Source organism: Mobula hypostoma, chromosome 10 (genome assembly GCF_963921235.1).
Source record: "Mobula hypostoma chromosome 10, sMobHyp1.1, whole genome shotgun sequence".
Classification (NCBI taxonomy): domain Eukaryota; kingdom Metazoa; phylum Chordata; class Chondrichthyes; order Myliobatiformes; family Myliobatidae; genus Mobula; species Mobula hypostoma.
In genome coordinates this window covers 32,055,245-32,067,657 of record NC_086106.1, presented here as the reverse complement: position 1 = coordinate 32,067,657, position 12,413 = coordinate 32,055,245, and the positions used below count along the sequence as shown (strand labels likewise).

The window sequence follows — 12,413 nt, the reverse complement described above, 5'->3', positions numbered from 1 at the left end:
ACCATGGCGGACAGAAAGGGTTTACAGTGGGAAGTCAAAAGGGCCCAGTGCATCACTGGCACCAGCCTGCCCACATTCAAGGACTCAGTATACAGAAAGGTGTCAGAAAAGGCCCTGTACCATCACGAAGGATCACACCCACCCTACTCGTGGACTGTTTGGCCCACCATCATCAGGGAGAGACTACATAGCACCCACACCAGGACCACCACACTCAAAAAACAGTTTCTTCCCCCAAGCAGTAAGGCTGATCAACACCTCCACCCCTTCACAACCCGACTACCAACCACCACGACTTCATCATTTCCTGTCAGTCACCTATGTACAGACTCTGTGTGCCTAACGTCACTTTATGGACTTGATATCAATCTATGTACATAATCTATCTTTTTATTTATATTTGTTTTGTTTTTTAATCAATGTATTCTGTATTTTATTTTTTTTTTGGTGCATTGCATCCAGAGGAACAATTTTGTTCTCCATTACACTTGTGTACTGGAAATGACCTGAAGCGATCTTGAATCTGAATGTCGGGCGCAGGGACAATAAATTTATGCAAGTAGCTATCACATTTATGCTGGTGGGAGGTTTATCTGCAGAGATTGTCAGTCCCGTTTGGGAAATGAGACCCTGTACAAAGGACGCAAACAACAGGAATTCTGCAGATGCTGGAAATTCAAGCAACACACATCAAAGTTGCTGGTGAACGCAGCAGGCCAGGCAACATCTCTAGGAAGAGGTGCAGTCGACGTTTCGGGTCGAGACCCTTCGAAGATGCTGCCTGGTGCTTTTATGTGTGTTCCCTGTACAAAGGATCTCTGATTTCATTTCCAGCCTCCGCCAGCAGGGGGCACCCGTTCCATGTAGCAGCGGCCGAGCGCGCATGCGCATGATCGACGTCACGTCAGAAACGCGCGCACTGCGGATCTTCCAGGCGGAAGCCGCTGGAAAGCAGGTAGGGGCGAAGCGTCGGGCCGTGGGGTGTTTCACCGCTGAGGGTGAATCCGGGAAACAGCCCCTGGCCGGGGGGGAAAACTCAGTCCAATTCCAGTAAACCCCGCGGACGGCTCCAGCCATTACCTCCCCCGCCCGCCAACCTGACCCAGCGCAGCAGAAACACGAGAAGACCCAGCGCGACACACGCAGAATGCTGCAGGAACATTGCAGAAAAGAGTAAACATTCAATGTTCATCAAGCGTCTCGGCCCGAAACCCTTGCTCATACATTGCGACCCAAGTCGGCACATGCGCGTCAGCTGCGACCTTTTGTTTGCAGGGCAGTTTCTCCGCCGCTGGGGATTGTGGGTACAATGGCCACCATTGTTTTCTCTGCGCCTGCGCTTTCTCGTCTGTAAGTGGGTCTGAAAATGCAAGCAGATAGATTTTAAGCCAGTGGGCTGTCCAGATCTAGCGACATCCCGATCTTTGTAGCAGTCTGTTTTATATATTTATTTTAATATACTATCTATGTTCATATGTTATCCAGTTTCTTATGATGCTTGTACAAAAATCAGGAGCAGTTTATTTTCATTGAAAAATAATCCCTGATAATACATTCATCTCGTGGGAAAATTAAGGATGTGGGTAAAATAGAGTGAAGGAGCACTACAGCACAGAAACAAGTCCTTCAGAGATATAGATCTTGTCATATTATCTTTCATAAACCCACTGACTCTCACAGCTATCTGGACTATTCCTCTTTCCACCCTGTCACTTCTAAAAATGTCATTCACTTTTATCAGTTCGGTAAGAAGGAGGGATTGGTGGTGCCCTCAACCGTATCTTTCATTTCACACACCTCTGCTCTCACCCCATCCCTCCACCACCCTACCAGAGATTGGGTTTCTCTTGTCCTCACCTTCGCCCCCACCAGCCTCTGCTTCCAGCACATAATTCTTCATCCATGGTATTATAGGGAAAGATTCTAGCATGGATAAAGCAGTGGCTGATTGGCAGGAGGCAAAAGTTGGGAATAAAGGGAGTCTTCTCTGGCTGGCTGCCAGTGATGGTGTTCCGCAGGGGTCTCTGTTGGGACTGATTATTTTTATGTGCTATGTCAATGATTTGGATGATGGAGTTCAAAGGTTCAATTTAATGTCAGGGAAATGTATACGATATACATCCTGAAATGCTTTTTCTTCATAAACATCCACGGAAACAGAGAAGTGCCCCGAAGAATGGCAGTTAAACGTGAGAACCCCAAAGCCCCCCCTTCTGCGTATAAGCGGCAGCAAGCAACGAGCCCCCTCCCCTACCAGCAACAAAATGTGCATTGCTACCAGCACCGAGCCCAAGCAATGGCAAAGATACAGACCAAAGTTACCCAAGAGGCTTCGTATTTCATCTGACATTTGACAACACACAGGTTCTCTCTCTCCATGGAAAGGGAGAGGGAGGTGTCCCCCATTTTCACAGCGAGCAGGAGACGTAACAACAACCTGGTTTATGATCTTAAAAGTCATTTTGTCGCTTTTTTCATGGCTTTGTTGCAAAGTTTACAGACCATATGAAGATAGGTGGAGGGGCATGTAGTTGTGAGAAAGTAGAGAGGCTACAGATGAAATTGGATTAAGAGAATGGGCAGAGAAATGGCAGGTGGAATACAGTGTTGGCTCGGGAAGTGTACTTTGGTGGAAGAAATGAAAGGGTTGAATCTTTTCTAAATGGAGAGAAAATACAAAAAATTGAGGTGCAGAGGGACTTGCAATCTTTGTGCAGGATTCCCTAAAGGTTAATTTGCAGGTTGTCTGTGGTGAGGAAGGCAAATGTGAAGTTAGCATTCATTTCAAGAGGACTGGAATATAAAAACAAGGAGTTAATGTTGAGACTTTATAAAGCACTGGTGAGGCCTCACTTGGAGCATTTTGAGCAGTTTGTGTCCCTTGTCTTAGAAAGGGTGTGCTGAAAGTGGAGAGGGTTCAAAGGAGGTTCATTAAAATCATTCCAGGATTGAATGGGTTGTCATAGGAAGAGCATTGCATGGCTCTGGGCCTATATTCACTGGAATTCAGAAGAATGAGGAGTGATCTTATTGAAACCTATTGAATAGTGAAAGGCCTTGATAGAGTAGATGTGGAGAGGATGTTTCCTATGGTGGGAGAGTCTAAGCCCAGAAGACACAGCCTCAGAATTGAGGAGCATCATTTTAGGACAGAGCTGAGGACGAATTTCTTTAGCCAGAGGGTGATGAATCTGTAGAATTCTTTGCCACAGGCAGCTGTGGAGATCAAGCCTTTATGTACATTTAAGGCAGAGCTTAATGATTGGTCAGGGAATGAAGGGATACGGGGAGATGGCAGGAGATTGGGGCCGAGAGGAAAATTGGATCACTGTGATGGGCCAAATGTCCTAATTCTGCTCTTGTATCTTATGGTCTAACTTCCGCCATCTCCAGCGGGATCCCACCACCCCTCTCACCCCCGCCCCCCCAGTTTTCTGCCTTCCGCAGGGATTGCTGTCTACACGACTCCCTTGTCCATTCGTCCATCCCCACTGATCTCCCTCCTGGCACTTACCCTTGCCAGCAGAACAAGTGTTACACCTGCCCCTACACCTCCTCCCTCACTACCATTCAGGGTTCTAAACGGTCCTTCCAGGTGAGGCAACACTTCACCTGTGAGTCTGTTGGGGTCACCTACTGTATTCAGTTCTCGCCGTGTGGCCTTCAGTATGTCGTTGAGACCTGACATAGATGGGGAGACCGCTTCGCCGAGCACCTACAAGACAAAGCAGAATCTCCCAGGGCCATCCATTTTAATCCCATTTTAAGGAAATGACGGATGAACTGAATAGTGAATAGTGATTGTGAAGGGATCAGTAAGGATCTTTCAAGACTCACTGGAAGCTGGCATAATTCCGGAAGACTGAAAAATTGCAGATGTTACTCTACTCTTCAAGGAGGGAAGGAGGCAGAAGAAAGGAAACTATAGGCCAGTTAGTCTGACCTCAGTGGTTGGGAAGAGGTTGGAGTCAATTATTAAGGATGAGGTCTCAGGGTACTTGGAGGCACATGATAAAATAGGCTGTAGTCAGTATGGTTTCTTCAAGGGAAAATCTTGCCTGACATATCTGTTGGAATTGTTTGAAGAAATAACAAGCAGCATAGACAAAGTTGATGTTGTGCAGCTGGATTTTCAGAAGGCCTTTGACAAGGTGCTGCACATGAGGCTGCTTACCAAGTTAAGAGTCCATGGTATTACAGGAAAGATATTTGCATGGAAAGAGGATTGGCTGATTGGCGGGAGTCAAAGAATGGAACAAATGGAGTCTTTACTGGGTTGCTGCTGGTGACTAGAGGTGTTCTGCAGTGGTCGGTGTTGGGACCGCTTCTTCTCATGGTATGTGTCAATGATTTGGATGATAGAATTGTTGGCCAAGTTTGAGGACAGTACAAAGACAGGTGGAGGGGTTGGTAGTGTTGAGGAAGCAGGGAGGTTGCAGAAGGATTGAGACAGATTAGGAGAACATGCAAAGAAGTGGCAGATGGAATACTGTGTCAGGAAGTGTATGGTCGTGCACTTTGGTAGAAGAAATAGAAGCATAGAGGATTTTCTCATGGGGAGAAAATTCAAAAATCTGAAGTCCGAAGGGACTTGGGCAGGATTCCCTAATGGTTAACTTGCAGGTTGAGTCAGCTGGTGTTGAGGAAGGGAAATGCAATGTCAGCATTTATTTGGAGAGGACTAGAATATAAAAATAGGGATGTAATGCTGAGGCTTGATAAGGCACTGGTGAGGCCTCACTTGGAGTATTGTGAGCATCAAGGATGTGCTGACATTGGAGAGGGTTTGGAGGAGGTTCGCAGAAATCATTTCGGGATCGAAAGGCTTGTCATATGAGGAGTGTTTGATGGCTCTGGCTTGTACTCACTGGAATTCAGAACAATGGGAGGTTGTCTCGTTGAAGCCTACCGATTGTTGAAAGGCCTCGATAGATTGGATGTGAAGTGGATGTTTGCTATAGTGGGGGTAGTCTAGGACCAGAGGTGTTGAATCTGTGGCATTCATTGCTGTGGAAGCCAGTTTATTTAGTGTATTTGAAGCCCAGGTTGATAAATTTTTAATGTCAGGTCGTGAAAAGGTACAGAGAATGGGGTTGAAATGGAATTACATCAGTCATGGTCAAATGGCAGAACAGACTCGATGGGCCGAATGGTCTAGTTAGTTCTGCTCCAATATCTTTTGATCTGACAGTATAATTTTCCAGATTGGTAGAGTGGTCAAGAAGGTGTTTGGTGTGTAGGCCTTTGTGAGTTGGGGGACTGAGTTCAGGAGCCACGGGTATTGTTGCAGTTCTACAGAACTCTGGTTGGATCACATTTGGAAAATTGTGTTCATTTCTGGTTGCTATATTATCGGAAGGATTTGGAAGATTTAGAGAGAGTGCAGAGGAGATTTACCAGGATGCTGTCTGGATTGGGGAGAGTGGGGAGGAGATTTACCAGGATGCTGCCTGGATTAGGGAGGGTGGGGAGGAGATTTACCAGGATGCTGTCTGGATTGGGGAGAGTGGGGAGGAGATTCACCAGGATGCTGCCTGGATTAGGGAGAGTGCGGAGGAGATTTACCAGGATGCTGCCTGATTTAGGGAGGGTGGGGAGGGGATTCACCAGGATGCTGACTGGATTGGGGAGGGTGGGGAGGAGATTTACCAGGATGCTGTCTGGATTGGGGAGAGTGCGGAGGAGATTTACCAGGATGCTGCCTGGTTTAGGGAGAGTGGGGAGGGGATTCACCAGGATGCTGTCTGGATTAGGGAGGGTGGGGATGGGATTCACCAGGATGCTGACTGGATTGGGGAGGGTGGGGAGGAGATTTACCGGGATGCTGTCTGGATTGGGGAGAGTGCGGAGGAGATTTACCAGGATGCTGTCTGGATTAGGGAGGGTGGAGAGGAGATTTACCAGGATGCTGTCTGGATTAGGGAGGGTGGAGAGGAGATTTACCAGGATGCTGTCTGGATTAGGGAGGGTGGAGAGGAGATTTACTAGGATGCTGCCTGGTTTAGGGAGGGTGGGGAGGGGATTCACCAGGATGCTGCCTGGATTAGGGAGGGTGGGGAGGGGATTCACTAGGATGCTGCCTGGATTAGGGAGGGTGGGGAGGGGATTCACCAGGATGCTTTCTGGATTGGGGAGGGTGGGGAGGGGATTCACCAGGATGCTGCCTGGATTGGGGAGGGTGGGGAGGGGATTCACCAGGATGCTGCCTGGATTAGGGAGGGTGGAGAGAAGATTTTATCAGGATGCTGCCTGGATTAGGGAGGGTGAGGAGGGGATTCACCAGGATGCTGCCTGGATTGGGGAGAGTGGGGAGGGGATTCACCAGGATGCCGTCTGGATTGGGGAGGGTGGGGAGGGGATTCACCAGGATGCTTTCTGGATTGGGGAGGGTGGGGAGGGGATTCACCAGGATGCTGCCTGGATTAGGGAGGGTGGGGAGGGGATTCACCAGGATGCTTTCTGGATTGGGGAGGGGATTCACCAGGATGCTGTATGGATTGGGGAGAGTGCGGAGGAGATTTACCAGGATGCTGTCTTGATTAGGGAGGGTGGGGAAGGGATTCACCAGGATGCTGTCTGGATTGGGGAGAGTGGGGAGGGGATTCACCAGGATGCTGCCTGGATTAGGGAGGGTGGGGAGGGGATTCACCAGGATGCTTTCTGGATTGGGGAGGGGATTCACCAGGATGCTGCCTGGATTAGGGAGGGTGGGGAGGGGATTTACCAGAATACTGCCTGGATTAGGAAGGGTGGAGAGGAGATTTACCAGGATGCTGCCTGGATTAGGAAGGGTGGAGAGGAGATTTACCAGGATGCTGTCTGGATTGGGGAGCATGTTTTAGGGGGAGGGGTTGAGTGAGCTAGGGATTTTCCCTTTGGAGAGAAGGGGGATGGGAAGTGGCCTGATGGAAGTGTACAAGATGATGAGAGGCATAGATCGAGTGGACAGTCAGAGATGTTTTCTGAGGGTGGAAATGGCTAATTAGAAGGGAGCTTAGTTTGAAGGTGATTGGAGGAAAGTACAGAGGGGAGTGACAGAGATGAGTTTCTTAAAAATATTTTTATTTATTTATTACAAAGAAACAAAAAAACAGAAAAAATACAGCACATCCACAAAAACCACAACCTTAACAAAATCAAATTAAATATTGAGCAGCAAAAGGGAGAAAAATATAAAGGAAAAAGTAAACATACACAGCAGAGGTGCACTGCACCAAAAAACCTCAGTCCTCACCCCGTGAGAAAGTCCAATACAGGGCCCCATATCCTTTCAAAGATGTCCCCTCTGTCCTCATTACATAGTCTCAGTCTCTCCAAATGTACAGTATTTGCCAGTTCTCTCAGCCACAGATCGTACGTAGGCACAGAGTCCATTTTCGGCATTTGCAGGATTAACTTCTTAGCAATCACCCTGTCAAACAATACAGCCTTTTTTTCATACTTATTGGCTGAAGATAGGGAGCTTGTTGCTCCAAGGATGGCTATAAGCAGGTCTGGTTCCCGTCGCTTCCCATAAGCCGCAGAGAAACAGTGAAAAATACTTTTCCAGTATGCATAAAGCTTACAACATGACCAGAATGAATGTGACAAGTTACTGCTCACAGATTTACATCTATTACAAACTGGTGAAACATCAGAGTAGAAACTGTGCAACTTTACTTTGGAATAATGAAGTTTATGTATTGTTTTAAACTGTATAAGTCTGTGTCTGACGTTGACCGAACAATCATGTATACTCTTTAAACACTCATCCCAGACCTCCTCTGTCAGTTCTATACCCAGTTCATCCACCCATGCCTGTTTAAGACCTGCAGTATTCACCCGAGCTCCATTATGTAGAATCTGACAAAAATAGGATACCGCACTACGAGTAACAGGATCAAATTTATTTATTGCCTCCAGGGACTCATGTTTGTCTAAAATTTCGAAGTTAGGTATACATTTCCTGACGTAATCTCGAATTTGTAAATATCTAAAAAAAACTAGATGCAGGGATATTGTAAACTGCTTGTAACTGTGCAAATGAGGCAAAGTTTCCATTAATATATAGGTCACCTACACTACAGATGCCTCTCTGTTTCCAGGTAGGAAAAACAGTATCATTCAGGCCAGGCAAAAAGGAATGATTGTCACAAATCGGAGTGTCAATATAAATTTTTGGGGCCTTAATGTGTAGTTGAATCTGCTTCCAAATTCTTGTAGTGCTGCCAACCACGAAGCTGTTACTAAAATGTGACTTACTAACTGCAGTGGGGCTATTAAGGAGAGCTGGTAAGGAAGTCTTCTTACAAAGCACTCGCTCTATGAGTAACCATGCTGGGCACGAGTCTGAGGTAGAGGGTGGGCCTTTTCTCCACCATGCAAGCATGGATAGGTGGGCAGCCCAGTAATACATTTTAACGTCCAGTAGGGCAAAACCACCTGCTTCCTTGGGCTTTGACAAGTGTTTTTTAGTAATTCTAATGGCTTTATAATTCCAAATGAAGGGTATAATAATTGAATCCAATTGCTTAAAATACGACAGAGGAATAAAACATGGAATTGACTGGAAACGATGAAGAAATCGTGACAGTACAATTACCTTGATTGCGTTAACCCTCCCCACCAAAGAAATTGGAAGGGTTTTCCAAAAGTCAATATTGCGTTTAACCTGCTCACCTTTGTTTCGCCAATTCACTTGCAAAAGGTCATCTGGGTTTTTTGTATTAGTCACACCAAGATAGGAGAAATGATCATAAGTTATTTTCAAGGGAATGGACTGTAAATATGCTGTATTAACCACTGCAGTGACTGGCATTAGTTCACACTTATCCCAATTAACAGAGAGACCTGAGAAACTACCAAAATGATTAATTAGAGTCAGAAGGGTGGGTATTGATGTTTGTGGGCTGGAGATATATAAAAGGACATCGTCAGCGTATAACGAAAGGTGATGTTTATGTCCATGCATATCAATGGGAGATATCAAAGGGTCCTGTCGGATGCTAACAGTCAGTGGCTCAATGATAACTGCAAACAAAAACAGAGAAGGAGGCAGCCTTGACGAGTCCCACGATGAATTGCAAAAGGGGAGGAAATATTCTGATTAGTGACAATAGAAGCAGATGGGTGTGAATAAATTATCTCAATCCATTTAATGAAAGATGGTCCAAATCCAAACTTCTTAAGTGCAAACATCATATATGGCCATTCCACTTGGTCAAACGCTAAGGATGAGTTTTTTTATACAGAAAGTAGTGAGTGCATGGAACGCCTTGCCAGGGGTGGTGGTAGAGGCAGATACACTAGGGGTATTTAAAAAACTTGTAATAGCCTCGTGGATGAGAGGAAAGTGGAGGCTGTGGGAGGGAAGGGGTGGATTGATCTTAGAGTAGGTTCAAGGACAGCACAACATGGTGGGCTGAAGGCCCAGTCCTGTGCTGTAATGTTCTCTGTTCTGTATTCCAGCACATTCCTGCTGAGGACAGACCTTTCTACGGCGCCCTGAGAGGGAAGTGTTCACTATGTCATCTGATTTGAGGAGACCACAGCGGACTGACACCGGGGATAAATCATTCTCGTGCTCTGAGTGCGGGAAGGGCTTCAAATGGCCTTCTCATCTGCAGGTACACCAGCGGGTCCACACCGGGGAGAGGCCGTTCACCTGCTACGATTGCGGAAAGGGATTCATGTGTACGTCCAGTCTGCTTAAGCACCGGCGGGTTCACACTGGGGAGAGGCCGTTGACCTGCTCCCAGTGCGGGAAGGGATTCAGTCACTTGTCCAACCTGGAGATACACCAGCGCACTCACACCGGGGAGAGGCCGTTCACCTGCTCCGAGTGCGGGAAGGGGTTCACGCAGTCGTCCCACCTGCAGAGACATCAGCAGATTCACACCGGGGAGAAGCCGTTCATCTGCACCAAGTGTGGGAAGGGATTCAATTGGCCACATGATCTGGTGAGACACCAGCGGGTCCACACCGGGGAGAGGCTGTTCACCTGCTTCGATTGCGGAAAGGGATTCACGTGTACATCCAGTCTGCTTAAGCACCAGCGGGTCCACACCGGGGAGAGGCCGTTCACCTGCTCCCAGTGCGGGCAAGGATTTAGTCAGTTATCCCATCTGGAGATTCACCAGCGCACTCACACCGGGGAGAGGCCGTTCATCTGCTCCGAGTGCGGGAAGTCTTTCGCAAGGGCGTCAAGCCTGCTGACCCACCAGCGACTTCACACCGGGGAGAGGCCGTTCACCTGCTCCGAGTGCAGGAAGGGATTCACTCAGTCGTCCCACCTGCTGATACACCAGCGGACTCACACTGGAGAGAGACCGTACACCTGCTGCCAGTGTGGGAAGGGATTCACAGACTCGTCCAGGCTGAAGAGGCACCAACACATTCACACCGGGGAGAGGCCGTTCACCTGCTCCGACTGCGGGAAGGGGTTCACTCAGTCGTCCCACCTGCAGACGCACCAGCGGATTCACACCGGGGAGAGACCGTTCATCTGCTCCGAGTGTGGGAAGGGGTTCACTGACTCGTCCAGCCTGACCAGCCACCAACACGTTCACACTGGAGAGAGACCGTTCACCTGTACCGAGTGTGGGAAGGGCTTCGCTGAGGCATCCAAACTGACGAGCCACCAACACGTTCACACTGTAGAGAGACCATTCACTTGTACTGAGTGTGGGAAAGGATTCACTCACTCATCCCACCTGCAGACACACCAACGCATCCACACTGGGGAGAGGCCGTTTACCTGCTCCGAGTGTGGTAAAGGATTCACCCGGTCATCCCACCTGCGGACACATCAGCAGGTCCACACCGGGGAGAGGCCGTTTACCTGCTCTGAGTGCGGGAAGGGATTCACTCGGTCCTCTCATCTGCAGACGCACCAGCGGACTCACTCCAGAAGAAACTCTTCATCTTCAGTGAATCAACCAGCCTGACGAGGCACCGACACATTCACACTGGGGAGAGGCCGCTCACTTGCTCTGAGGCGGGAAGGCATCTGCGTGTTCGTTCAATCTGCTCCAGCACCAGTGAGTAAGACATAAAGTCAGACAAAATCACCAAAAAGAGACTTGGAATGGCATTTAATGAAACACTTAAATTGTTAATTTAATTTGCCATTGAAAAACACTTAGGCAAATATACTTTATATACTTTATAGGCGCCAAACAATTGGTACTAGAATGTACAATCATTACAGCGATATTTGATTCTGCGCTTCACACTCCCTGGATTACAAATATTAAATATTAAAAATAATTAAAATTGGGTAGTCATTAGAACAAAGAGTAGAACAAGATGTGAAATAACACAAATCCATTAATGTTCAGTCCCCGGGTCCAAACTTTACTCCAAAAGGGTGGATTCTGCAAAGCATGATTTGCTAAATCTGCATTATCTTGGATAGTTCATCCCATTGTGGTGCACGACATCCTGGTAAGAGAGGGAAAGCAACCAGAAGTCATGATACATGTTGGCACCAACGACACAGGCAGGAAACACAGAAACATAGAAAATAGGTGCAGGAGTAGGCCATTCGGCCCTTCCAGCCTGCACCGCCATTCAGTATGATCATGGCTGATCATCCAACTCAGAACCCTCTACTTGCCTTCTCTCCATACCCCCGATCCCTTTAGCCACAAGGGCCATATCTAACTCCCTCTTAAATATAACCAGTGAACTGGCCTCAGCTGTTTCCTGTGGCAGAGAATTCCACAGATTCACCACTCTCTGTGTGAAGAAGTTTTTCCTAATCTCGGTCCTAAAAGGCTTCCCCTTTATCCTCAAACTGTGACTCCTCGTTCTGGACTTCCCCAACATCGGGAGCAATCTTCCTGCATCTAGCCTGTCCAATCCCTTTCGGATTTTATGCGTTTCAATCAGATCCCCCCTCAATCTTCTAAATTCCAACGAGTATAAGCCTAGTTCATCCAGTCTTTCATCATATGAAAGTCTTGCCATCCCAGGAATCAATCTGGTGAACCTTCTTTGTACTCCCTCTATGGCAAGGATGTCTTTCCTCAGATTAGGGAACCAAAACTGCACACAATACTCCAGGTGTGGTCTCACCAAGGCCTTGTATAACTGCAGTAGTACCTCCCTGCTCCTGTACTCGAATCCTCTTGCTATAAATGCCAGCATACCATTCGCCTTTTTCACCGCCTGCTGTACCTGAATGCCCACTTTCAATGACTGGTTTACAATGACACCCAGGTCTCGTTGCACCTCCCCTTTTCCTAATCGGCCACCATTCAGATAATAATCTGTTTTCCTGTTTTTGCCACCAAAATGGATAACTTCACATTTATCCACATTAAATTGCATCTGCCATGAATTTGCCCACTCATCTAACCTATCCAAGTCACCCTGCATCCTCTTAGCATCCTCCTCACAGCTAACACTGCTGCCCAGCTTCATGTCATCCG

General features: G+C 47.5%; 1 protein-coding gene across 4 annotated transcripts in view; it reads left to right on the top strand.

Annotated features, from left to right (window-relative positions):
• LOC134352793 (gastrula zinc finger protein XlCGF26.1-like) overlaps positions 1-12,413 on the top strand; it is a 44,481-nt gene that overhangs the window by 18,005 nt on the left and 14,063 nt on the right. Inside the window, exons 3-4 of one of the 4 annotated variants that reach the window (XM_063060265.1) lie at positions 4,244-4,264; positions 9,606-11,018. In XM_063060265.1, the coding sequence (XP_062916335.1) occupies positions 4,244-4,264; positions 9,606-10,925 (1,341 nt within the window). In that variant the 3' untranslated portion in view covers positions 10,926-11,018. Of the gene's footprint in view, positions 1-905; positions 956-1,288; positions 1,351-4,243; positions 4,265-9,447; positions 11,646-12,413 lie in introns of those variants that run through there. The other 3 variants (XM_063060262.1, XM_063060264.1, XM_063060263.1) reach the window with 3 other exon arrangements.